At 40.3% G+C, this 25414-nt stretch overlaps 1 protein-coding gene across 1 annotated transcript in view; it reads right to left on the reverse strand.

The window, feature by feature from the left end:
* PCDH11X (protocadherin 11 X-linked) overlaps positions 1 to 25414 on the reverse strand; it is a 631477-nt gene that overhangs the window by 410828 nt on the left and 195235 nt on the right. Inside the window, exons 3-4 of the mRNA XM_070760147.1 lie at positions 16382 to 16429; positions 4999 to 7485 (exon numbers count right to left, since the gene is read on the reverse strand). Coding sequence (XP_070616248.1) covers positions 4999 to 7485; positions 16382 to 16429 — 2535 coding nt within the window. The remainder of the gene's footprint in view (positions 1 to 4998; positions 7486 to 16381; positions 16430 to 25414) is intronic.

Raw genomic sequence — 25414 nt, forward strand, 5'->3', positions numbered from 1 at the left:
TAACACACCTCTTAGTGATCCCACAAATGAGATCTTTTGAAGAACCTCATAAACTATTCATGGAAATATAACTGATTGTTGCGTGCTTAAAATCATAACAATGAAAATGGTGGGGGGAAAGCGGCAATAATCATTAACACAGTTACTATTTGTTATAAAATAAGTAGCAAATCAATTGAGCAAATATAGAGGAAAGCAGTTGTGATCCTACCGCTAAAAGATAGCATTGAACATTCACAGGGGATTCAGAAGTTTCCACTCAACAGTACAATTATTAACGGAAACTGCCCTAGCAGGATACTAGGTATACCACTCATTACTTCTCCTCCTAGGATGTTTTGGAAATACAGTGATACCTTGTCTTACAAACTTAACTGGTTCCGGGACGAGGTTCTTAAGGTGAAAAGTTTGTAAGACGAAATACTGTTTCCCATAGGAATCAATGGAAAAGCGATTAATGCATGCAAGCCCAAAATTCACCCCTTTTGCCAGCCGAAGCGCCCGTTTTTGTGCTGCTGGGATTCCCCTGAGGCTCCCCTCCATGGGAAACCCCACCTCTGGGCTTCTGTGTTTTTTGCAATGCTGCAGGGGAATCCCAGCAGGGGAATCCCAGCATCTCAAAAACGAGCGCTTCGCTGGCAATGGAAGTCCAGGGGTGGGGTTTCCCATCAAAGGGAGCATCAGTGAAATCACAGCATCGCAAAAACACCGAAGTCCTCAAAATCCCACCTCCGGACCTTTGTGTTTTTGCAATGCTGCAATTTCATTGAGGCTTCCCTCGCTGGGAAATCCCACCTCCGGACTTCTGTTGCCAGCAAAGCGCCCGTTTTTGCTGGGATTCCCCTGCTGGGATTCCCCTGCAGCATCACAAAAACATGGAAGTCCGGAGGTGGTGTTTCCCATGGAGGGGAGCCTCGGGGGAATCCCAGCAGCACAAAAATGGGTGCTTCGCTGGCAACGGAAGTCTGGAGGCGGGGCATCCCAGCGGCGGCGGTGGGTTTGTAAGGTGAAAATAGTTTGTAAGAAGAGGCAAAAAAATCTTAAACCCCAGGTTTGTATCTCAAAAAGTTTGCATGACGAGGCGTTTGTAACATGAGGTATCACTGTATTGTAGTTGCTTGCATCTTCTACTAGTTCACGTTCCCAGAATACATTGGGAAAAAGCAATGACCAGTGAAATAAATTACTTTTCCTAACAAACCACAACTCCAATATGGGTTCATTCTACATATATGTCTCCTGAGATCCACTTTACTTAACGCAAGTCAGCTTATTGCGTTAGAACTCTGCTGTACGTAGTACAGAAGGTTCAAAGTTTGGTAAATACAATTTTCACATCATTATAAGATACCACACCCCTCGAGGGATTCCTTCTCTGAGCCTTTGGTTTTACTGAACTTCTCTAAAGTCAAGAATCCTAGAAAGAATGTATGTCTTTATAAGTGAAATTATTACATGACAGTGCTTCTTTACCCTCTGGAGAATGCTTTAGACTACTTCGATTCAGACACAAAGCCTGGGGAAAGAGAGGATTGTGCACAGAGAAAGGACTGAAAGGGAGGAAAAATTGGAATCAACATAAAGGTTCCTGGTTCAATTGTTTTAGCTTTACTGGAAAATGCAACAGTTCAAGAATGGTGAAAAATATGTGTAAGAGAAGCAGGATGTAAAAATAAATAATAATAAATAATAATAATGAAAACCAGGGGGACTTTATAAGGCAGTGATGACGAACCTTTTTTGGCTTGGGTGCCAAAAGGGTGCAATTATTATTATTATTATTATTATTATTATTGTTGTTGTTGTTGTTGTTGTTGTTGTTGTTGTTGTTGTTGGTGGTGGTGGTGGTGGTGGTGGTGGTGTCAAACCTAGGACTGTGTGATGTAGCGGCAAATTATGCTTGCTGATCCCAGTAAAGAGGCCTTTTGCAATTGACAGATGGAGATTTTGTCAATTCCGATGGTTTTCAAATGTCCGCTGAGATCCTTTGGCATTATTATTATTATTATTATTATTATTATTATTATTATTATTATTATTTAGACTTGTATGCCGCCCATCTCCAAAGATTCAATAGTTTCTCTCTGAAGACTCGACATGCACACACAATAGTGTTTGTGTGTGCATGTCGAGTCTTCAGATGCACGTGCAACTCCGGGTGACCACATGCGCGGAAGGAAAAAGTCACCAAAATCTCTTGCTCATGCACATCCTCACACAAAATTTTGCTCTCTGCATATGCGCAGAAGCAAAATCTTGCTGGCATGTGTCTGCCCACCCGCCGGTCACCTGGAGCTGTGCGCACATTGCCGTTTTTACTACCGGGGGCCTGTACCATTAAGAAACCCAATAATCAATTCAATTCAATTTATTAGAATTGTATGCCGCCCTTCTCCAAAGACTCAGATGTGGGCACACACACAATAGTCCCCCTGTGGCACGCATGCCATTAGGTTCGCCATCACTGTTATAGGGTTTATTTTGCTACTAGAATGGAAAGTGCAACTATATTAAATATACAGGACTCGGATTTCCCCGATTGCCAAACTATAGGAAACATCTTAAACGTCAATGCCTACTCTATAGCATAAGGCAAATTTTAGCCATTAGAATGCTGGTTTGTGGCCATTTGCATTACAAATACAAACTTACCACTCTTACGGTATTACTTTATAACTTTATCTATGTGACAGTACAGTGATCCTATTCTGAAGGTTCAGAAAACCATCATTGTAGCTTCCTTCAACATTTGGTCAACTGGCCGATTGGATAGAAGCAAAATTCAAAACCTTAGTTTCTAGCTGGAGCAGTTTTAGGTAAGAAAGAAATATGTTCCCCCTCCCATGAATTGTGACAAATTTACACATCATAAAAATGAGATTTTGGCTCTTTTAAAAGTTACAGTCTCCATGCTATTGACCTGCATTCATACCTTCCTACAATGATAATTTAGAACTGTGCTTTTAATGCATTATTGTAAAGCAATGTCTTACTTAACAAACGTCTTCACCTTCTTGTAAATCAAGAGTTGAAATTTAACCCATTTGTAGTCAAGATTAAGAATGGACAGCTGTGCTCGTTTCCAAAAGCTGGATTTGTGATTATCCCACTCAGTTAATGTTAAGGGTTTTTTTCCCTTCTGTTGATTGTGTCAGGCACCCAGTTTTTAGGAATCCAGACAGCGGTGAAAAGGTCTGTTCTTGTAAATGACATTCAACTCCCTAAGAGTTATAATGTGGGAAGGAGGGGGGAAAAAGGGGTTTGCTTCTGAGAAACTTTGAGGAGCCGATCCAAGTCAATGAAATGAATTGGCAATTCCAGACTCCATTAGCATTAAGAACAATTTATGAGATCCTGCAGAGCTTTAATGGGTTCTACTACCTGGTCCAGATTTCTTAAATCCCCAAGCACATCTTCCTAGCTGGACTAAACTGTAACCTCTCTTTTGTTTTGCAGATCTGCTCTTATACATGCAAAGGAAGAAGTGCCACACTGCCATCTGCAGACAAGAGTTACCCCCTAACACGCACATTCGGCAATCACATTTTCCTTGTAGCTAAAAGTCAGTACTGATGAATCACAGACTGTTTACTTCTCATCTATCTATCCCTCTATCGGTCGATCTATCTGTCTGTCTGTCTGTTTGTCTGCCTGTCTGCCTACCATCTCTCTCTCTCCTAACTCTCTCTCTCTCTCTCTTCCCCCCTCTCTCTATCTGCCTGTCTATCTATCTATCTATCTATCTATCTATCTATCTATCTATCTATCCATCCATCTATCTTCTATGTCTCTATATCTCTCATCTATCTATCATTTCTCTCTCATCTCTCATCTATCTGTCTGTCTGTCTGTCTGTCTGTCTTTCTATCTGTCTATCTGTCTGTCTATCTATCTATCTATCTATCTATCTATCTATCTATCTATCTATGTATCTATCTTCTATCTCTCTAACACTCTCATCTATCAATCATCTCTCTCTCATCGATCATCTAACTGTCAATCTATCGATTTATCGATCTATCAATCTATCAATCTATCAATCTATCAATCTATCAATCTATCAATCTATCAATCTATCAATCTATCAATCTATCAATCTATCAATCTATCAATCTATCAATCTATCAATCTATCAATCTATCAATCTATCATCTCATCTCTCTCCCATCTCTCATCTATCTGTCTATCTATCTATCTATCTATCTATCTATCTATCTATCTACCCACCTACCTACCTACCTACCTACCTACCTATCGATCTATCAATCTATCTATCATCTATCTCTCATCTCTCTCCCAACTCTCTCTGTCTCTGTGTCTATCTATCTATCTATCTATCTATCTATCTATCTATCTATCTATCTATGTATCTATCTTCTATCTCTCTAACACTCTCATCTATCAATCATCTCTCTCTCATCGATCATCTAACTGTCAATCTATCGATTTATCGATCTATCAATCTATCAATCTATCAACTATCAATCTATCAATCTATCAATCTATCAATCTATCAATCTATCAATCTATCAATCTATCAATCTATCAATCTATCAATCTATCAATCTATCAATCTATCAATCTATCAATCTATCAATCTATCAATCTATCAATCTATCAATCTATCAATCTATCAATCTATCATCTCTCATCTCTCTCCCATCTCTCATCTATCTGTCTATCTATCTATCTATCTATCTATCTATCTATCTATCTATCTATCTATCTACCCACCTACCTACCTACCTACCTACCTATCTATCGATCTATCAATCTATCTATCATCTATCTCTCATCTCTCTCCCAACTCTCTCTCTCTCTCTGTGTCTATCTATCTATCTATCTATCTATCTATCTATCTATCTATCTATCTATCTATCTATCTATCTATTATCCACATTCTACGAGCAGAGGGTAACCCAAGGAAGAAACTAAATCAGACAGGTGGGAAGGTGACAAAAACAAAGAAAAAGATGGAAACTCAAAAGTTGTTCTTACCTGCCTGGTGTGGACAGAGCCAGGAGCCTTGAACCCTCCTTGACAGCTGCATTCGGAGACACTGTATGGGTCCGAGCTGCTGGAAGAACACTTGGAGAGGGAATCACAACCCACCACAAACGTGTTATCCAGAGGCAGTTCCTGTATGACATGGTGCTTCTTCGGTGGCACTGGAGTCTCAGGTTTAATCTGAAACGTGGGCTGCGGAGTGGCAGACTTGTAGTGCTTTGCTAAATCTGGACTGTCAGGTTTAAAAGTGGTCGGTGTCGTGGCCCAGTTATATTTTCCCATAGTCTGTTCTTCTAACTCTACAGGGATGTCCAAGGTGCCATTGATGTGTTCGTGGCCAGGATCGTCGGGCTTAGATTCTTCAATGGTCACAAAGTTTAGTAGAAGGCTTTTGGGAGACCGCTTCTTCTTTTTCTTCTTCTTCTTGATCTGACGGTTTTCTTGGTTGGGAGAAACCCACTCGCCACTCTGCTTGCTTTTCTGGACCACCTTGTGTCTAGGCGTTTGGCGGCAACGTACCAGAGCGGTCACAAAAATGACCAGTATCACAGTCATGGTGCCTGCGATAATGGCAATGATGATCTTGACATAGTCATTGGTTTGTGGGGTAATGTCTCCATCCCCGACATTTTGGCCAACGGGCGTTTCCATGTTTCGGCGCACCAACTCTTGGACATAGGACCCATTGGTGACTGATTCATTCACAAATAAATGCACTAATGCTATGGTATATAAAGATTCAGGCTGCCCTAAATCGTTGACTTTGATTACCAGTCTGTGCAGTCCATGATCTGATGAGATGACTTTCTCCTTTAAAGTGACATTCCCCGTTAACTGATCAATCATAAACAGCCCTCGCGAATTCCCACCAATAATGCTATAACGCAGCTCAGCGTTCATCCCAGTGTCATTGTCCACAGCAAACACTTTTGTCACTACAGAGCCTGGAGTGGCGGACATCGGAACTAAGTCATAGGAGTAATTGGTGGAAGGGATGACAAAAACAGGCCTGTTGTCGTTCACATCGACTACATTGATAGTCACTTTAGCCAGGGAGGTGCGTGGTATCCTGCCCCCATCCACGGCTTTCACCTGGAAAGTATAAGATCCTTGCTGCTCCCTGTCGAAAGTGATATTCGGCCTTATGACTCCAGTAAGAGGATCAATAATGAAATTATCTTTGCCATTTAATATAGACAAGGTCACTACTGCATTTTCTCCAGAGTCCGCATCTGTGACAGTGATCAGTCCAACCGTGCCATACATGGGTAGATTTTCCGGCACGTAGAAGTTGTATTCGTTATGCGTGAAAGCAGGGCTGTTGTCATTTTGGTCCAAAACAGAAACACTCACGGTAGCATTGGTTTGCAAAGGTGGCATGCCGTTGTCTTTAGCCAGCACAGTGAACGAATAGCGATCTTGCTTTTCTCTATCCAGCTTCCTCACGGCTGTCAGGATGCCCGTACGGCGGTCCAGGTTGAAAATAGGCGGCGCATCCAATCCCAGCATGTAGCTGATTTCAGCATTGCGCCCGCTGTCAGCGTCGGTCGCGCTGATCTTGGTCAGCTGGGTTCCAGGAGCGTTATTCTCAGGGATGGAGAGTCCGATCACGGGTTGTGTGAACACCGGGGTGTTGTCGTTTTCATCTTTGATTTTGATCAGGAGCATTGCCGATTGGTTCAAGGGTGGCTTTCCAGAATCCGAAGCCACTATTTTGATAGCATATTCTCTCGTGGCCTCGTAGTCTAAGAAGGTGGCTGTTTCCAGGAGAAACTGATTATCAAACACCGGCTTTAACCTGAACGGCACATCGTGGTCTGTGAAGCAAGTAACTTTGCCATTAAGATCAGCATCCTTATCCATCACAGTTATCAGAGCAATCTTAGTATTGAGCGGTGCTTTCTCGGACAGCAACACAGTCCCGTTCACTGGGTTGATAATGTACCTTGTGTCTATTGAGGGAATGTTATCGTTAATGTCCGTGACGTTTACTGTTACGGTAGCTCTGGAGGGTGTCGAACTGCCATCGCTTGCCAAAACAGTTAATTTGTGCACTGGGGATTCCTCACGGTCCAAGGGCTCCTTGACAGTGATAAGGCCAGTGACGTTATCGATGGCAAATAGCCTTTTGGCCAAACTGGAGATCTGGCTGCTAAAATAAAAGTGAATCTGGGCGTTGGATCCCAAGTCGGCGTCGGTGGCATGAAGTTGAGAAACGGAGGTGCCCACGGGTGCATTTTCAGGGACGCTGACTTCAATATCGTTCTCCTTGAAGACCGGACGGTTATCATTCACATCAGTGACGGTGACTTGGAGAATGGCCGTGCTGGATCTCGCAGGGTTTCCGCCATCCTCCACTTTAATCTTCATCACATATGTGTCCTTCTGCTCTCTATCAAGTATTTGTTGCACTATCAACTGGGGCCACTTGTCTCCTTCGGGTGTTTCAATTATATCAAGTCCAAATACATTTTGACCCTGGAAGCCACAGAAAGAGAGAAGGGAATAGATTATTGCATAGATCTGTTATATACACCAGTGATTTTCAACCTTTTTTGAGCCATGGCACATTTTTTACATTTACAAAATCCCGGGGCACACCACCAACCAAAATGACACAAAATTACACTCTAACACAGTACATATTATACATATAGTTAATAATATAAGTTTCTAAATGTATTTATACTAACTTAGTGTGAAACCTGGGCCTTTTTCAATGAACACAAACAGCATATTCTGGCAGGAATGGTAGTATGGGAACCCATGTTTAATTTTCCCACGGCACACCTGACCATGTCTCACGGCACACTAGTATGCTGTGGCACATTGGTTGCAAAACACTGATATGCACAATATGCCTTCCCCCCCCTGAACAATACCCATCTCAATTTTCCCACATGTGTTTATACTTTGGGTAATGCCAAAGAAGATGCAAGTCTAAAGACTTGTGACCTTGGAAACAAACCCATCTTAATTCCATGGGTCATCTTCTTTAGTAAGCTATGATTAGCAATTGATTCTACATGTAGTAACAGTCTGCTATGCTTTTAATTAAATATACTGCTCAAAAAAGAATAAAGGGAACACTCAAACAACACATCCCAGATCTGAATGAATGAAATATTATCATTGAACACTTTGTTCTGTACAAAATAGAATGTGCTGGCAACAAAATGAAATTCATTGTCGATCGGTGTTGCTTCCTAAGTGGACAGTTTGATTTTACAGAAGTTTGATTGACTTGGAGTTATATTGTGTTGTTTAAGTGCCCCTTTTATTTTTATTTTTTTGAGCAGTATATATTCATTAAGAGGGGGCAGGAAGGAGAAAGCAATTCAGAATGGCCTCTTTTGATGACAGTATTTGGTAGAAATGCTAAACCACATGAATCGACATTCACTGATGCACGTATGGGGATAACATGGCAAGCATAACTTGTGGTTCCCTATATGCCAACTAGTTCCTTCCTGCTATCTCATGCATTTATCAACAAACATTTATTTATTTATTGAAATATATGGAGTTCCCAATCTCAGTATAGTGACTTTGGATGATTAATTGAAAATAAAACATGATACATCAAGCATCTGTTGTAGATATTTTAAAGACTTACTGCATCAACAATCCCTGATTACTACCCTCACTAACCAAGGACTGACATTAAAATAATCAGCTGTTTCCTTGATTTTGTTTCTTTCATTGGTAGTAGATGGAAGTCGAAAAGCATTTAACAAGACAGCTGTTTGCCATCAATCATGTTCACAACTAACCATAAGCTATGTCTATCATGTCACCCAAGCATGAACTACATATCTTTTGAGTGATGGGTTCTTCCTGTTTACACCTTGGACATTTAACTGCTATCTTTACTAAAGAAGAAATAGTGGTATTTAACAAGAACCATTGAAGCGTTTATACCGTAACACAGAACAATGACCACCTCATATTAAGCAGGGGTGAAATTTAGCAGATTCTGACAGGTTCTGAAGAACCAATAGTAGAAATTTTGAGTAGTTCGTAGAATCAGCAAATACTACCTCTGGCTGACCCCAGAGTGGGGTGGGAATGGAGATTTTGCAGTATCCTTTCCCTGGAGTGGGAAGGAAATTGAGATTTTGCAGTATCCTTTCCCCGGAGTGGGGAGGAAATTGAGATTTTGCAGTATCCTTCCCCCTGGAGCGGGGAGGGAATGGAGATTTTGCAGTATCCTTCCCACTGGAGTGGGGAGGGAATGGAGATTTTGCAGTATCCTTCCCCCTGGAGTGAGAAGGGAATGGACATTTTGCACTATTATTCCCCTGGATTGGGGAAAGAATGGAGATTTTGTAGTATTCTTCCCCCCTGGAGTGGGGCGGGAATAAGGATTTTGCAAGAACTTCCTTCTGAAGGGAGGAGGGAATGGAGATTTTGCACTAGCCTTGCCTTGGAGTGGGGAAGGAATGGAGATTTTACAGTATCCTTCCCCTGCCACGCCCACCAAGTCACGTCCACAGAACTGATAGGTAGAAATTTTGAATTTCACCCCTCGTATACAGTATATATCCGTGGGGATTTTCTGGGATGGATGCCCCCTTTTATCTAAAGGCTTTATCTTCATCCACATATAACAAAAAGCTTCAAAATGTTAGCCCAGGATTCCATGGACCCAAAGTGGCCTCCTAGCAACCCATCTGGTTATAGCAAACAGCAGAACTGAACTAAACCTGGCAGATGTTAATAATAATAATAAAAAAATCTAAGCAGAATCAGACACAAACTCTTTTTTGGATGACTGCCTGCTAGAAGATACCAAGGCTGTAGGCTAGGCAAGAAAGTTGAGAAGAACAAAAGCAATAATCTTGTAGCGTTGCAAAGAAAGAAAGAAAGAAAGAAAGAAAGAAAGAAAGAAAGAAAGAAAGAAAGAAAGAAAGGAAGGAAGGAAGGAAGGAAGGAAGGAAGGAAGAAGGAGGGCAATGAAGGGCAGTAATGTACTAAATATTTGTATAGGAAGTTTAGAATTTAATTTTTATGATGGCATAATGATGACTATGCTTTGAAAAAATATGAAATATTTATACAAAGTTCTTAGAAATTAAGCACAAGAATTATATAATTACGATTATGTTCTGAAATAACGATGTAAAACAATATACACCTGTTCTTCCTTTTTAATTGTTGTAATATAATAAAAATTATTTTAAAAAAAAAGAAAGAAGGAAGGAAAGAAGAAAGAAAGAAGAAAGAAAGAAAGAAAGAAAGAAAGAAAGAAAGAAAGAAAGAAAGAAACTTAAGTTAGGTCCATAAGGTCGCCGAAAGTTAAGCTTGACTTGAGGGAGGTTTTATATTTTTAACCTTGTGTCTTTAAGCTTCGTATTGAAAGTTTGAAACATTCTCAAACCGCCCACATCCAAAAGCAGCTTCTGTGGCACTTTTCAACTTTTTAAATGTTCCCTAACTCTTATCCAACTCCAAAAAAAACCCCTAATGATGCAACGGATCTTTAAGTTGGAAGAACTTGTGGTTGGATGAATATGAGACTCCAGGCAATACAGCTGTCCTCAGTCACACAGTACAGCTGCTTTGCATATCTAACATCTGACTGCCAGCTATTTTTCCTAACATGATTCCCCCAGTCATTGAATATTCTTTGTCATTAAATATTTGCCATATTTGTGGGTTGCCCTATACATATATATATATTTTAAATATGAATTGCCATCAACTTTTGGTGTGGAGCAGAAATGGCCAAACTTGTAACTGAATTGCAATAGGAGTGTTGCAAACCAATCAAGATAAAGGCAATTCAGCATCTCTGGGTTTTGGTTTTGGGTTAAAAAAAAAAATTAGCATGCCTTTCGTGGCTGTGGTAAAGATCAGCATTCCAGATATTACAAATAATGCAATCATTATAAATGCATGATGAGTGATAAGGAAGCAGATGTAGGTCTTGTGGGTCATGGCATGGGGTCTCTCCTTGTCATCCTGAAATCAATATGTAGGACTAGAAATAAATTCTGCATATTGTATACAGGAACACAGTTTCTGGTCACAATTCAAAGTGTTGGTTATGACCTATAAATCCCTCCATGGCATCAGACCAGAATATCTCCGGGACCGCCTTCTGCCACACAAATCCCAGCGAGCGGTTAGGTCCCACAGAGTTGGCCTTCTCCAGGTCCTGTCGACTAATCAATGTCATTTGGCAGGACCCAGGGGAAGAGCCTTCTCTGTGGCGGCCCCGATCCTCTGGAACCAGCTCCCCCCGGAGATTAGGATTGCCCCCACCTTCCTTGCCTTTCGTAAACTCCTTAAAACCCACCTCTGCCGTCAGGCATGGGGGAATTGAGACATCTCCCCCAGGCCTATATAGTTTATGCATGGTATGTCTTGCTTTTTAAATAAGGGGTTTTTAGTTACTTTTAAATATTAGATTTGTTGTACATTGTTTTATTATTGCTGTGAGCCGACCCGAGTCTACAGAGAGGGGCGGCATACAAATCTAATTAATAATAATAATAATAATAATAATAATAATAATAATAATAATAATAATAACAACAACAACAACAACTACTACTACTACTACTACTACTACTACAACAACAACAACAACGTTTGGGAAGAATGAATGGGGAAATAAAGGTTTTCACTTCCAGATGCAGTGAAGGACTCCTCTTACTTTTTCCTACCAGTATGGGATCCCGAGACTGGCATGGGCATGTGCGCGCCCAACACGTCTGTGCACCCCCACAGTGCGCATGTGCCCAAAGTGAAATATCACATGAGGATGCTCACACAGGTGAGATATCAGCAATTTTTGCCCTTATTTTTGCTTCTACGCATGAAGAAATTACCAAAATCTCACCTACTTGAGCATCCTCTTGTGAGATTTGCATGTGCAAAATCATGTGCAGGGACATGTCCATACGTGTCAGGTGTGCACACAGCCAGACCAGCCTCCAGAACCCATTAAAAAGTCCTAACGGATCGCCAATTCTATTCGTACTGGATGGGGCCCATTACTGTCCTGATGGACGTATCAACCAGGGAAGGTTGAATCCCTCTCCTCATATTATTATTCTGTTTTCCTTTTAAAGGAAAGGAGAGAGACGGGGAGAAAGAAATCCTAGCAAAGACTTTTCCCCTAAGGAGAAAGAGGTGATTAGTATTCATCAATAGCATCTCTGCGAATGATGGAAAATGGTGCTGACAGGCACACCAAAAGGAACACTGACACCACGAACAAAGGAGAGGGGGGATAATGGAGGAACACCAAGGACAGGGGTGGAAACACGAAAGAAGGATCGAAGGGCATCTCGTTCCTTCTCCACTCTTCCTGGCTGTCGAGAGCGAGGCTTCACCTACCCACCTGGATGCACCAAGTCAAATTGCTTGTGTGTCCAATCACACGGCCGTAAAATTCTATTCTATTCTATTCTATTCTATTCTATTCTATTCCATTCCATTCCACTCCACCCTACCCTACCCTACCCTATCCTATCAATTGCTGCCAACCTGTCTTCCATTGAGTATCTGTATACTGCATGAGTCAAAAAGTCAGCAATGAAAATATTTACTGACCTCTTGCATCCTGGACATAAACTGTTTCAACTCCTATCTTCAAAACATTGCTACAGAGCACCGCACACCAAGACAACTCCACACAAGAACAGGTTTTTTTTCACTCTGCTAAACAAATAATTCCCTCAATACTGTCAAACTATTTATTAAGTCTACACTACTATTACTACTAGTTTTTTCCCATCATTCCTATCACCCATTTCCTCCCACTTAGGACTGTAACTTGTTGCTTGTATCCTTAAGATTAATATTGTTTACTCATTGCTCATTTGACCCCTATGACAATCATTAAGTGTTGTACCTCATGATTCTTAACAAATGTATCTTTTTCTTTTATGTACACTGGGAGCATCTGCACCTAAGACAAATTCCTTGTGTGTCCAATTACACCTGGCCAATAAAGAATTCTATTCTATTCTATTCTATTCTATTCTATATGAGCAATTACCCCTTAGGAGTAATCTTACATGGTTTGATTTAATGTTGCCACTTGGTTCTCAGCTTTCAACTCTTCAGTCCCCAAGGTACACTCAACCTGTCAATCATTTGATCATATACAGTGATACCTTGTCTTACAAACTTAATTGGTTCCGGGATGAGGTTCTTAAGGTGAAAAGTTTGTAAGACGAAACAATGTTTCACATAAGAATCAGTGGAAAAGCAATTAATGCGTGCAAGCCCCAAATTCACCCCTTTTGTCAGCTGAAGCGCCCGTTTTTGTGCTGCTGGGATTCCCCTGAGGCTCCCCTCCATGGGAAACCCCACCTCTGAACTTCTGCGTTTTTGCGATGCTGCAGGGGAATCCCAGCATCGCAAAAACGGGCGCTTCGCTGGCAACGGAAGTCCAGAGGTGGGGTTTCCCAGCGAAGGGAGCATCAGTGAAATCGCAGCATCGCAAAAACACAGAAGTCCAGAGGTGGTGTTTCCCATGGAGGGGAGCCTCAGGGGAATCCCAGCAGCGCAAAAACAGGTGTTTCGCTGGCAACAGAAGTCCAGAGGTGGGGCATCCAAGTGACAGTGATGGGTTTGTAAGGTGAAAATAGTTTGTAAGAAGAGGCAAAAAAAATTTAAACCCCGGGTCTGTATCTCGAAAAGTTTGTATGACGAGGCGTTTGTAAGACGAGCTATCACTGTACAACTCTTGTTGCATCTTTCCTGTTCAGCCAATCCCACCGTGAGGGATCTACTACAGTTGGACGGCCTGCACTGAAGGTCATCATCAGAAGGACTTGTGCTGCAGTAAATTGTTTTGAGAATTGTAGGCACATTTTTTAAAAAAATCGGCGTGTGGTGTTTTTTTTTAAATATATCATTATTATTTGCTTGCAAAGCTCCTGAAATAATATGACTGGTGGTGTTTTGTTTTCTTTGGCTTGGAAGATTGGGGAAGAAAAGAGGAGAAAGCGAAGTGGGAGCGCTCGCTTCCATGCGCTCCTTTATTTATATGCAATCTGACAATCAAGCATTGATTCTTCTGTCTTTAGTCTGCAACTGAAATTCAGAGGTTTTTAATTCAGAATGAGGTTCTCCATTTTGTTTTTTCAATAAACGCAGATGATGTGGGCTGTCAATTTTTTTTTAACTTTAAAAAAAGGTAAAAAGGGACTAAAACATACAAAAAACGGTTGCTGGAACCGGGTATGTCTAATTTAATGAAAAGAAGGATTAGGGGAGACACGATAGCAGTGTTCCAGTATCTCAGGGGTGGCCACAAAGGAGAGGGAGTCAAGCTATTCTCCAAAGCACCCAAAGGCAGGCCATGAAACAATGGGTGGAAACTAATCAAGGAGAGAAGCAACTTAGAACGAAGAAGAAATTCCCCGACAGTTAGAACAATTAACCTGTGGAACAGCTTGCCTCCAGAAATTGTGAATTCTCCAACACTAGAGACTTTTATGATGGTGTTGGATAACCATTTGTCTGAAGTGGTGTAGGGTTTCCTGCCTAAGCAGGGTTGGACAAGAAGACCTCCAAGATCCCTTCCATCACATGATCATATCACAAGAGCCGGGGTGGCGCAGCAGGTAGAGTGCTGTACTGTAGGCCACTGAAGCTGACTGTAGATCTGAAGGTCAGCGGTTCAAATCTCACCACCGGCTCAAGGTTGACTCAGCCTTCCATTCTTCCGAGGTGGGTAAAATGAGGAGCCGGATTGTGGAGGCAATATGCTGGCTCTGTTAAGAAGTGCTATTGCTAACATGTTGTAAGCCGCCCTGAGTCTAAGGAGAAGGACGGCATAAAAATTGAATGAATGAATGAATGAATGAATGAATGAATGAATGAATGAATGAATGAATGAATGAATGAATGAATAAATAAATAAATAAATATAGGGATGCTAAAATGATTGTAACTATCAAAAATATACATATACATATCCTTACAATTTATATTGACTGGTTCCTAATATGATTTGATTACTTTTATATACCCGGATTATTACTAAGTGTTGTACCTTTATTCTTGACAAATGTATCTTTTTCTTTTATATACACTGAGAGCATCTGCACCAAATTCCTTGTGTGTCCCCTCACACTTGGCCAATAAAGAATTCTATTCTATTCTATTCTATTCCATTCCATTCATATGCCATACGCCATACGCCATACACCATATGCATACATACATACACAAACACACATTTTACATATACATATACATGCACTTAACAGTAAATTTGTGTTAATTTGCAATGACAAACATACACAACAGAAACAAATATTTTTGAAAAAATAATTTAAACTGCGATATGTTGTGCTTTTTCCTCCCTTTATATGCTGGATGGCAAAACCTATATCCCATCACCAGAGACAAGATTGCTCCGATATCTCATTTAGGTTTCATTTAAGAAGAAGAAGGGGGAAAAAATAACAGTAGTGCCTGAATAACCAAAGATGGGTGTATTATCACTAAACACGAGTTCCACATTCTTGATATGGCAACGATATAGCTAATGCAGGGGTGTCAAACTCAAAGCCCTGGGGCCAGATCTGGCCCGTGGGGGTGTTTAGATTTGGCCCATCAGGCTATCCTGGAAACAGCAAAGGACCTGCAAAGGTGCCTTTGCCGGTGAAAATGGAGCTCGGGAGGCGACAGGTGGCCCTCCGGAGCTCCGTTTTCGCAGGCAGAGGGTTGCAGGAATCCATCACAGCTGAAAACAGATCTCAGGACCATTTGGACCACCATGGGCACCTCAACGCGAGTGACGTTGATCTGGCCATGCCCCCTGGCCACACCCCACCCCCATCCCGCTGACGTCAAACACAACTCTCACGCAGCCCTCAATGAAATTGAGTTTGACACCCCTGAGCCAATGCACGGAAACCTTCGTGATCAGAATATATGTATATATATATGTTGATAATTTGGTGACTGCGGCAGGAAGCAACAGCCAGTCAAGATGAAGGAGATGCCACATCACAGACGCTTCGCCTCACCTGAAATATAATTATTTTCACTGAGGACCTACTCCAGCCATCAAAGGATGGGTTTTTCAGGTGACATTTTTAGTGATGTGCATGCAGCTATCACAAAGCTCTAATATTAGATGTCATGCAGAACCCGAAATTTAATTTGCTACGGAGATTCTTTCAAGATGTTATAATACACACCGGCTTATTGAAAGACACACTTACCTTCACAATTTCAGATTGATAGAAATGTTTAAGTCATGTTTCAACACCCACTCTTCCCCGTTTCAGCATTTTGGAACCAAAAGCTGACCGGTATCCCTTTCATAGAACAATTATTTGATATTTAAAGAATCAAAAAGGAGAGGGGAGTGAATATCTAAGTGTGGGTATATAATTACCTGTTCGTTTGTAATGGATCCAAAAGTCCTTTTCGGAGCTGTTTTGGGCTGCCATGCAAATATAAAAAAAAACGAGAAAGTATCTCTTTAAATATTTCAAAAGGAACCAGGGGTTGTTGTTTCTTTAAAAGATAAAGAACAGTCTCAATCCAGATAGAAACATAGAAACATAGAAACATAGAAGTCTGACGGCAGAAAAAGACCTCATGGTCCATCTAGTCTGCCCTTATACTGTACTATTTTCTGTATTTTATCTTAGGATGGATCTATGTTTATCCCAGGCATGTTTAAATTCAGTTACTGTGGATTTATCTACCACGTCTGCTGGAAGTTTGTTCCAAGGATCTACAACTCTTTCAGTGAAATAATATTTTCTCACGTTGCTTTTGATCTTTCCCCCAACTAACTTCGGATTGTGTCCCCTTGTTCTTGTGTTCACTTTCCTATTAAAAACACTTCCCTCCTGAACCTTATTTAACCCTTTAACATATTTAAATGTTTCGATCAAACTTTTATAAAACTTTTTTAAAAAATGCTCCTCCATTCCTATGCACAAGATAATATTCAATATTTAGCATCTTTCTTCTGCAGAGACATAAGCAAGAGTGGTGACAGAACAATGCAAGATTTTGAAATAGGGAATGAAGTGAGATTTTTTTTAATTTAAAAAAATGCACAGGCTTCAAACGAGAAAGCCAATTCGAACAGGCAAGGTCCAATTCTCATTTTCTTTGCACCATTATCTGTGAGTAAGAGAGGCCTTACCTGAATTTGAGAAATAAATACAGGTGATCAGGGCTGAAATGCTCCCAGTTCACTAGTGCCTATTGGTTGTTGGACAGCCACTCACAAACGGACCGCGAGACTCCGCTCACCTGCCCAGATACCGCCATTTTGGTTCTTTTACCCTCTGTGCAGTATTGGGTTCCTACCTGAAGGGGGAGCAGTGTTCCGGAAGCAAAAATGGACCTGAGCACACAGTTCCGGGTGACTGGCGGAAGGCGGGCACGTTGGAGCAAGATTTGGCTTCTGTGCATGCACAGGGAGCAAAATCTCACAAGAGGACACGTGGGCGCAGGAGATTGTGGTGTTTTAGGCAACTTTTTGCTTCCACAAATGCATGGAAGCAAAAGAATAGCTGAAGTCTTCGGAGAGGGGCGGCATACAAATATAATTAATAATAATAATGATGATAATAATAATAATAATAATGATGATGATGATGATAATAATAATAATAATAATAATAATAATAATAATAATAAATACAAAGATCTGAAAATCGAGCTGCAACGACTCTGGCATAAGCCCGTGAAAGTGGTCCCAGTGGTACTTGGCACGCTGGGCGCAGTGCCAAAGGATCTCAGCGGACATTTGGAAACCATCGGAATTGACAAATTCTCCACCTGTCAATTGCAAAAGGCCGCTTTAGTGGGATCGGCAAACATAATTCGCCACTACATCACACAGTCCTAGGTGCTTGGGAAGCGCCCGACTGGTGATGAAATACAAAATCCAGCATAGTGATCTCGTTTGCTGTGTTGCACTGACATAATAATAATAATAATAATAATAATAATAATAATAATAATAATAATAATAATCTTACACCCACCGGTCACCCAAAGCTGCACATGCAACGGCATTGGTAGCGGAGGTAAGCAGGGACCCCCGCCTGCCTCTGCACATGTGCACAGCATTTTGTGCATGCTCAGAGGGTAAAAGAAACCAATCTGGGCAGGTGGGTGGAGCCTTGCACTCCCTTCGTGACGGGCGCTCTGACGACCAATAGGCACAAGCGAGCCAGGAGCATTTCACCCCTGCAGGAGATCCTCGACTTACAACAGTTTAGTTAGTGACCATTCAAAGTTACAACAGCTTTGAGAATAGTGACGTAGGCCTGCTTTTCACACCATTGCAGCCTTTCCATGTTCACATGATCAAAATTCAGAATGCTTGGCAGCTGATTTGCATTTATGCCGAGCTCACCTTTTGCAGCCTTCTGACAAATAAATCACAGCAATTTATTTAAGAACCAGTGGCCACAAAGACCCCAGAATGGAGCAAAATTTCACAAATGTTTTGCTTAGTGGCAGAAATTTTGGGCTCAATTGTGGTCGGAAGTCAAGGAATCCCTGTACATAAAATAAATAAATTCCCACCTCTTAGATTCTAAATAAAATAAAATGAAATTCCAAAACCTATCTTCCCCACGGAATGCAAATTAGGACTTTTTTCTTGGATATTATTGGAACAGATATTAGCTCATTTCCTTGCACTCACTTGTTTACAATGGCGTGAATTGTCCCTACAAACTTTCCTTATTTTTTGTAAACAATACAAAACGTTTGTTGGGCTGCCGAAACAGAAAAATAATATCACTGTTGGAATGGAATATAGAAAAGAGGGAGAACAGGGCCTCTTATTGGAAAACTCCCATGTCTCTAGCTTATAACATAACTCAATATTTCCCCGATGCAAAACTAAATTATCTAAAGCTGCATATTGGCTATTTGTTCTATGGCAGGTTCCTAACAGCAAAGTATAAACACAAAAAAAATATAAAGATGCCTGAAAGGAAAAGCTCAGTTTTAATTCAAGGGAAGAACAATTTCAATGGCTGGTTATACCCAGATTGTTTGAGAATATAAGCCGCTTAATATTGTCAAGTCCTAAATCAAAAATATTATAGTAGTTCTACTAGATTGGATGGACCATTAGAGTTATTGAAAGAAACCCATCTCTTACGCATGCAAATATTAATTCAGTATATAGCAGGGAGGGGGGTAAAAACAATATACAATATTGCTTGAGCTACAAATCTAAACTTTACATACTTTGGTTTTCCTTTCAAAGCACAATAGCTTGCAATCAACCACTAGAGGGTTGGATGTGTAGATATCGCAGAATGGAGCTGCAATATTTTGTGATCACTCGTTTAGAATTTAGAGACCTTCCTTCTAAGTGGGCAATAACACCAGTTGTGAAGCTGTCCGGCATCCTGCCAAATTTGGACTAGCTGGTAGACTGCACCAAACTCTCATGCAAACGGTAATGCTCGGTAGTCGAAAATCCAGTTAAGTGGCCTTTGGACATTGATTTTAATCAGCTTAAGCACTTTATACAGCACGTTAGATGGAGAACAAGATCTTTCTCTAATAATGTCATTAAGTCTGCAAGCTGAGGAGTTTGAGTAAGTCCCATCAATCTTTCCTGGCTAAGCACGCTGAAAACTTACAACGGAGACTTTGTACACACAGACTGGCTTTGCACGTTGCCGTAAACCATGGTTTGCACACCATAACTGCATTTATGTAGCAGGCTAAGGCCAAACTGTCAGAAAACAGCTTTGATATTGTAGTGTTCTGGGGTTCCTCTAGAGGCCGCTCTAGGAATGGAATCGTTGGTCAATGGGGATTGGTTGCTCTGTTGGACTATCTATTTAAAAAGCTGTCAGGAGCGGTTTTACCTCAGATGTTGTTTGCGAGCTGTTTCTTGTTGTGTTAATAAAAGATTAATGAATCCAATCAAGCCTCAGTAACTGCCCCGCCAGCTATTGGACTTAGCATTGGCGATTGTTGTGGTTAGCTCTGGCCCAGCTCCTGCCCCAAGTACTGTGGATGTGGGGGAGACATCCACATGCTGCAGGCCTGTTTTGCCCCCAGTGGAATCTGATGATGAAGGCTCCTCTGACCAAGAAGACATGAGTGACAGGGAGGAGGAGAGTGTGGCAGACAGCGCAGAAGGAGATCAATTATCTAGCTCCTCCTTGGATTCAGAACAAGAGTTAATGATACAGCCATGCATGAGGAGAGCGATGCATAGGCAACAACAACTGAGAGATTATTATCAAAGAAAATGAGGCCACTTGTGGTTGGGTGGGGCTGTGGTAATTAGTGAGGCTGCTATCAATAGCAGCCTGTGGGTTTGGCCATTGTGGAGGATTATCTGTTTCCCAAACTTGGCAACTTGAAGATATCTGGACTTCAACTCCCAGAATTCCCCAGTCAACATTCTGGGAGTTGAAGTCCAAATATCTTCAAGTTGCCAAAGTTGGGAAACATTGCCATAACCCATCACATCAGGAATACAGGTAATGAAGTATCTGAAGAAATGGATCCATAAAACTAAATGAGGTTGGCTTCTTCTTAACAAGAAACCAACATCTATTAACCATTTCCTCTCTGATTAAGTAATTATTAAGAAGAACAATGAAAATCTGCAGAGGTCCTTCCTTGGTCTCTGCCTGATCCACTTCACACAATGTCAGAAGAACTTTAAAAAAATGGAAAAAGGGATGAAGAACGAAAGAAGCTAATTCTTCTTCCCATCAAAGTCCATTAGCTCGGTGGAGACACATTTATATAAACTACGGAAAGCAGGAGACCAATTCTACGTTTGAAAGACAGATTAGTATATCAGTTATGACTGCGCTTTGCTCTAAATACGGCAGTTTCTCTCTGGCCTGAAGGAAGATTCCAGAAACATCAACTTTTGGGGGTGGGAGGTGGGGTGTGTATTTTCCCCTTTTCTATTGCTATTGTGCTAGACGTTAACAGGAAAGTATTTACTCTTATGTAACATACTCAGCCTACAGCATGCAAGCGAAGTGCTATTAGCACATTAAAGTTCATCTCAAGATTGTTGATTCTGCAAAGTTCTGATTATGATTATGATTATTATTATTATTATTATTATTATTTAATTAAATTCTGAGGTTGGGATCCCTGGGTTGCAGGAGTGAAATTCAACAACAACAACAACAACAATATGCAAAAGAGTTCTGCATCATTCTGAAAGCAATATTTCTTATAACAGGTATGCAAATGAAAGGTATGCAAAAGAAAAGGATTTAGGGGTAGTGATTTCTGACAGTCTCAAAATGGCTGAACAGTGCAGTCAGGCAGTAGGGAAAGCAAGTAGGATGCTTGGCTGCATAGCTAGAGGTATAACAAGCAGGAAGAGGGAGATTATGATCCCGCTATATAGAATGCTGGTGAGGCCACATTTGGAATACTGTGTTCAGTTCTGGAGACCTCACCTACAAAAAGATATTGACAAAATTGAACGGGTCCAAAGACGGGCTACAAGAATGGTGGAAGGTCTTAAGCATAAAACGTATCAGGAAAGACTTAATGAACTCAATCTGTATAGTCTGGAGGACAGAAGGAAAAGGGGGGACATGATCGAAACATTTAAATATGTTAAAGGGTTAAATAAGGTCCAGGAGGGAAGTGTTTTTAATAGGAAAGTGAACACAAGAACAAGGGGACACAATCTGAAGTTAGTTGGGGGAAAGATCAAAAGCAACATGACAAAATATTATTTCACTGAAAGAGTAGTAGATCCTTGGAACAAACGTCCAGCAGACATGGTAGATAAATCCACAGTAACTGAATTTAAACATGCCTGGGATAAACATATATCCATCCTAAGATAAAATACAGAAAATAGTATAAGGGCAGACTAGATGGACCATGAGGTCTTTTTCTGCCGTCAGACTTCTATGTTTCTATGTTTCTTAAAGAAAAGCAAAATAAAACCCATCTTTTTTTTTTCAAAATTGCTCTTTCTATATGTATGTTGGGAGGGAAGTTAAAAGGTTTGCCTATATAAAATATCAAGAAACAACATTTATTATTTCATCAACATTTTCTTCGAGGTCTAAGTCTTTGTTGTTTTGGAAAAAGAAAGACCCTCCAAACAAGAAACAATAAAAAAGTCGAGATTTATTCTTCTCCCATTGGGACATTGTTTAATATATACCAACAGATTACTTTTTCCTATATTATAACACTTTTTATTTTTATTTTTTTTCCTACCAATTTGGGGAAACGAAGGTTGCAAACCAAAAGAAGCACCGAATATAGATAGTGTCCAAATTGAGAATGGAAATCCATTTAAGGATTTATATTTGTGGATGGTAATTCCCTCACTAGCCTGTCATGTTTATAATAATGGCTGTTGGGAGCTGAAAGTAGACCTGAAGTCTTTGTTCCTTGCAGAAATTGTAAAGCAAACACAAGAAACATGTTGAAATGCTTCATCCTCAGAGGATCACTTCTATTTTAGTTATTTCTTTGTTGTTGTTGTTGTTGTTTTCTATTCAAAGTGATTTCAAGGCAGGATTGTTAAAAGCACCGAGATAGACATACATGCATATATATTCCTTGGGAAAGGCTATTGCCTGCATATTGGAAGTTAGCTACACCACATCAAAACGTAACGGATCTGACTAAATTGGTCAGACAAAGCCCAGAGCTCTAAAGAATGGATAAATAGCATCTGCGGGTCTCAGTTTTAAACTTAATAAGAGTTATTAACTCACACAGACTCATTCCTTCAATCTTCCGGCATTGGATTCATGAAACAGAAAAGCTATCACCTGACATTCTTTAAAACAATACAATTGTTTAAAGTAGTGTAAACAATTTTGCAGGTAGCCTTCAACTTACAAGGAGCTCATTTAGTGGCTGTTTGAAGCTGCAGTGGCCATGAAAAAACTGACTTATTGTGAGTTTTGTATAGGCAGTTCTGTATTAGCAAAAACTTCAGAAGGGAAAGATTTAGGGGTAGTGATTTCTGACAGTCTCAAAATGGGTAAACAGTGCGGTCAGGTGGTAGGTAAAGCAAGTAGAAGGCTTGGCTGCATAGCTAGAGGTATAACAAGCAGGAAGGGGCTGATTGTGACCCCGCTGTATAGAGCGCTGGTGAGACCACATTTGGAATACTACATTCAGTTCTGGAGACCTCACCTATAAAGAGATATTGACAAAATTGAACGGGTCCAAAGACGGGCTACAAGAATGGTGGAAGGTCTTAAGCATAAAACTTATCAGGAATGACTTCATGAACTCATTCTGTATAGTCTGGAGGTCAGAAGGGAAAGGGGGGACATGATCAAAACATTTCAATGTGTTAAAGGGTTAAATAAGGTTCAGGAGGGAAGTGTTTTTAATAGGAAAGTGAACCCAAGAACAAGGGGGCACAATCTGAGGTTAGTTGGGGGGGAAAGATCAGAAGCAATGTGAGAAAATATTATTTTACTCTACTCTACTCTACTCTACTCTACTCTACTCTACTCTACTCTACTCTATTCTACTCTACTTCACTCCATTCTATTCCATTCTATTTATTTATTTGTTTGTTTGTTTGTTTGTTTATTTATTTAATGTTTTAACCCGCCCTGAATCTTTGGAGCAGGGCGGCCTAGAAATTGAAATAATAAATAAATAAACAAACAAACAAACAAATGGTTTTAGAACCTACTACTGCTTTGTAGCCTCCCCGTGGTCACATGATCAAAATATGATTGAATATTTTTTTGTAAGGAATGTAAACAAAATGAAATGTGAGATGTGTAAAAAGAAATCAAAGCACAAGTCAGGAAGTATGACTTGACTTGATTCTGAATATCTCATATTTCACAATCTCGTTCCGTTTTCGATTAAAATGGAAACCCGCAGAGAAAGGCTTCCCAGGCAAGTGACGTTACACATTGCTGCATCTTTATTTATACATTCATAGCTTTCACATCTTATTTGCTTCATTGCTGGGCGGTGATAATTGCAAAGGTATTCCTGGATTCCAACTCATGGAATCTAACCACTAATCATGATTGTTTGCACTGATGGGAACTGAGGTCCAAGGAACATCTGGCAGGATAACTGATCCTTATCTACTGGTACCTATTACCTTTCCACCACCATTAAAAATAAATAAATAAACATGACAAACTATATTGTCTAAGCAAGGTAGGAGAAATCTTCCCCCTTCCTGTGGTTGCGTTTTAATTTGCTCTTAATTACCGCATTAATTGTGCTTTTTAACTTCAAGGCCATTTTTCATTAACTGCCTTGAATGCCATCTGTTGGCTGAAAAGTCTAGGTGAACCACACATTTGTATGGGGAAAAGTATTTACTATAGGGGGAAAAATAGACTGTCAACTGAAAGGAAAACATTCATCTCAAGTAATATATTAGCACCGGTTACTTTTTAATGCGCAAACAACAACAACAACCCCACAATCATCTCTATCTCTATCTCAAAACACTACAATAATTTGGTTACAACTTTCAACTCCAGTGCTAGCATCTGTATTTTCAGCAAACCTGAATGATTTCAAATTGGAGAAGGTTGTTCTTTCAACAGTTTGATAACTGGGGGCAGGAGGAACTGAGAAATCCTCCAAGTCACCCAAGAAAACCCACGTTATGACAAAAAAAAAATTCCCTTCGGTAAATGGCAAGGGAATTAAGAGAGTGGGAAGGATTTTCAAAAGTAATTTCATCTGTCTTACCATAATAATATAATTGCTAAATTGGAGAATGGGGAGTCTACACCTTGGAGGTAAGAAAAGACATATCTGACAGACTATAAATTGAGACAATTTCTTTCCTTTTTCCCCCAGTCAGGGGAGACTTTGAAAAGTCTGGAACTTGATAGATAGATAGATATATTTTCTTAGTCCTTTTTTTGTGGTTATTTCACCATGCAATCATCTACTGGATGATTTATAATAAGAGCTGGTGCTGAATGGATAAGAAATAGGTTGTGATTTCTTAGAGCGAAACAGATTTGGAAAGCAGGGACAATGGTGAGACTAAGATTGGGGCGATTTAAATTCACATTTTAATTCAGTCATGCAAGCTATCATCTAGAGGTCATCTATTTCACAGAATTGTACCATAGATATGATAAAAGAAGTAGGAAAATGAAAAGGGATAATATCAGTTTACACTGCAAGAGGAAGGCCACATTTGAAATGCTATGTCCAATTTTGGTGAATATGATAAAAAAAAAAGATAATGAGATCCTACAAAATGTGCAGAGAGGAGCAACAAAGGAGACAAGGGGTCTTAAAGGCTAAATTTATATGAAATTATATGAACAGTAGAAGGAACTAAGTAGAAGAGGAGAGAAAGATTGGGGAGAATATGATAACTTAATTCCAGCCTAGAACTAAAGGATAAAAAAAGCCAACACAGTTCTAGGCTGCATTAACAGAGGGATAAAATCAAGATCACGTGAAG

The sequence above is a fragment of the Erythrolamprus reginae genome, chromosome 8 (assembly GCF_031021105.1).
Source record: "Erythrolamprus reginae isolate rEryReg1 chromosome 8, rEryReg1.hap1, whole genome shotgun sequence".
Lineage (NCBI taxonomy): Eukaryota > Metazoa > Chordata > Lepidosauria > Squamata > Dipsadidae > Erythrolamprus > Erythrolamprus reginae.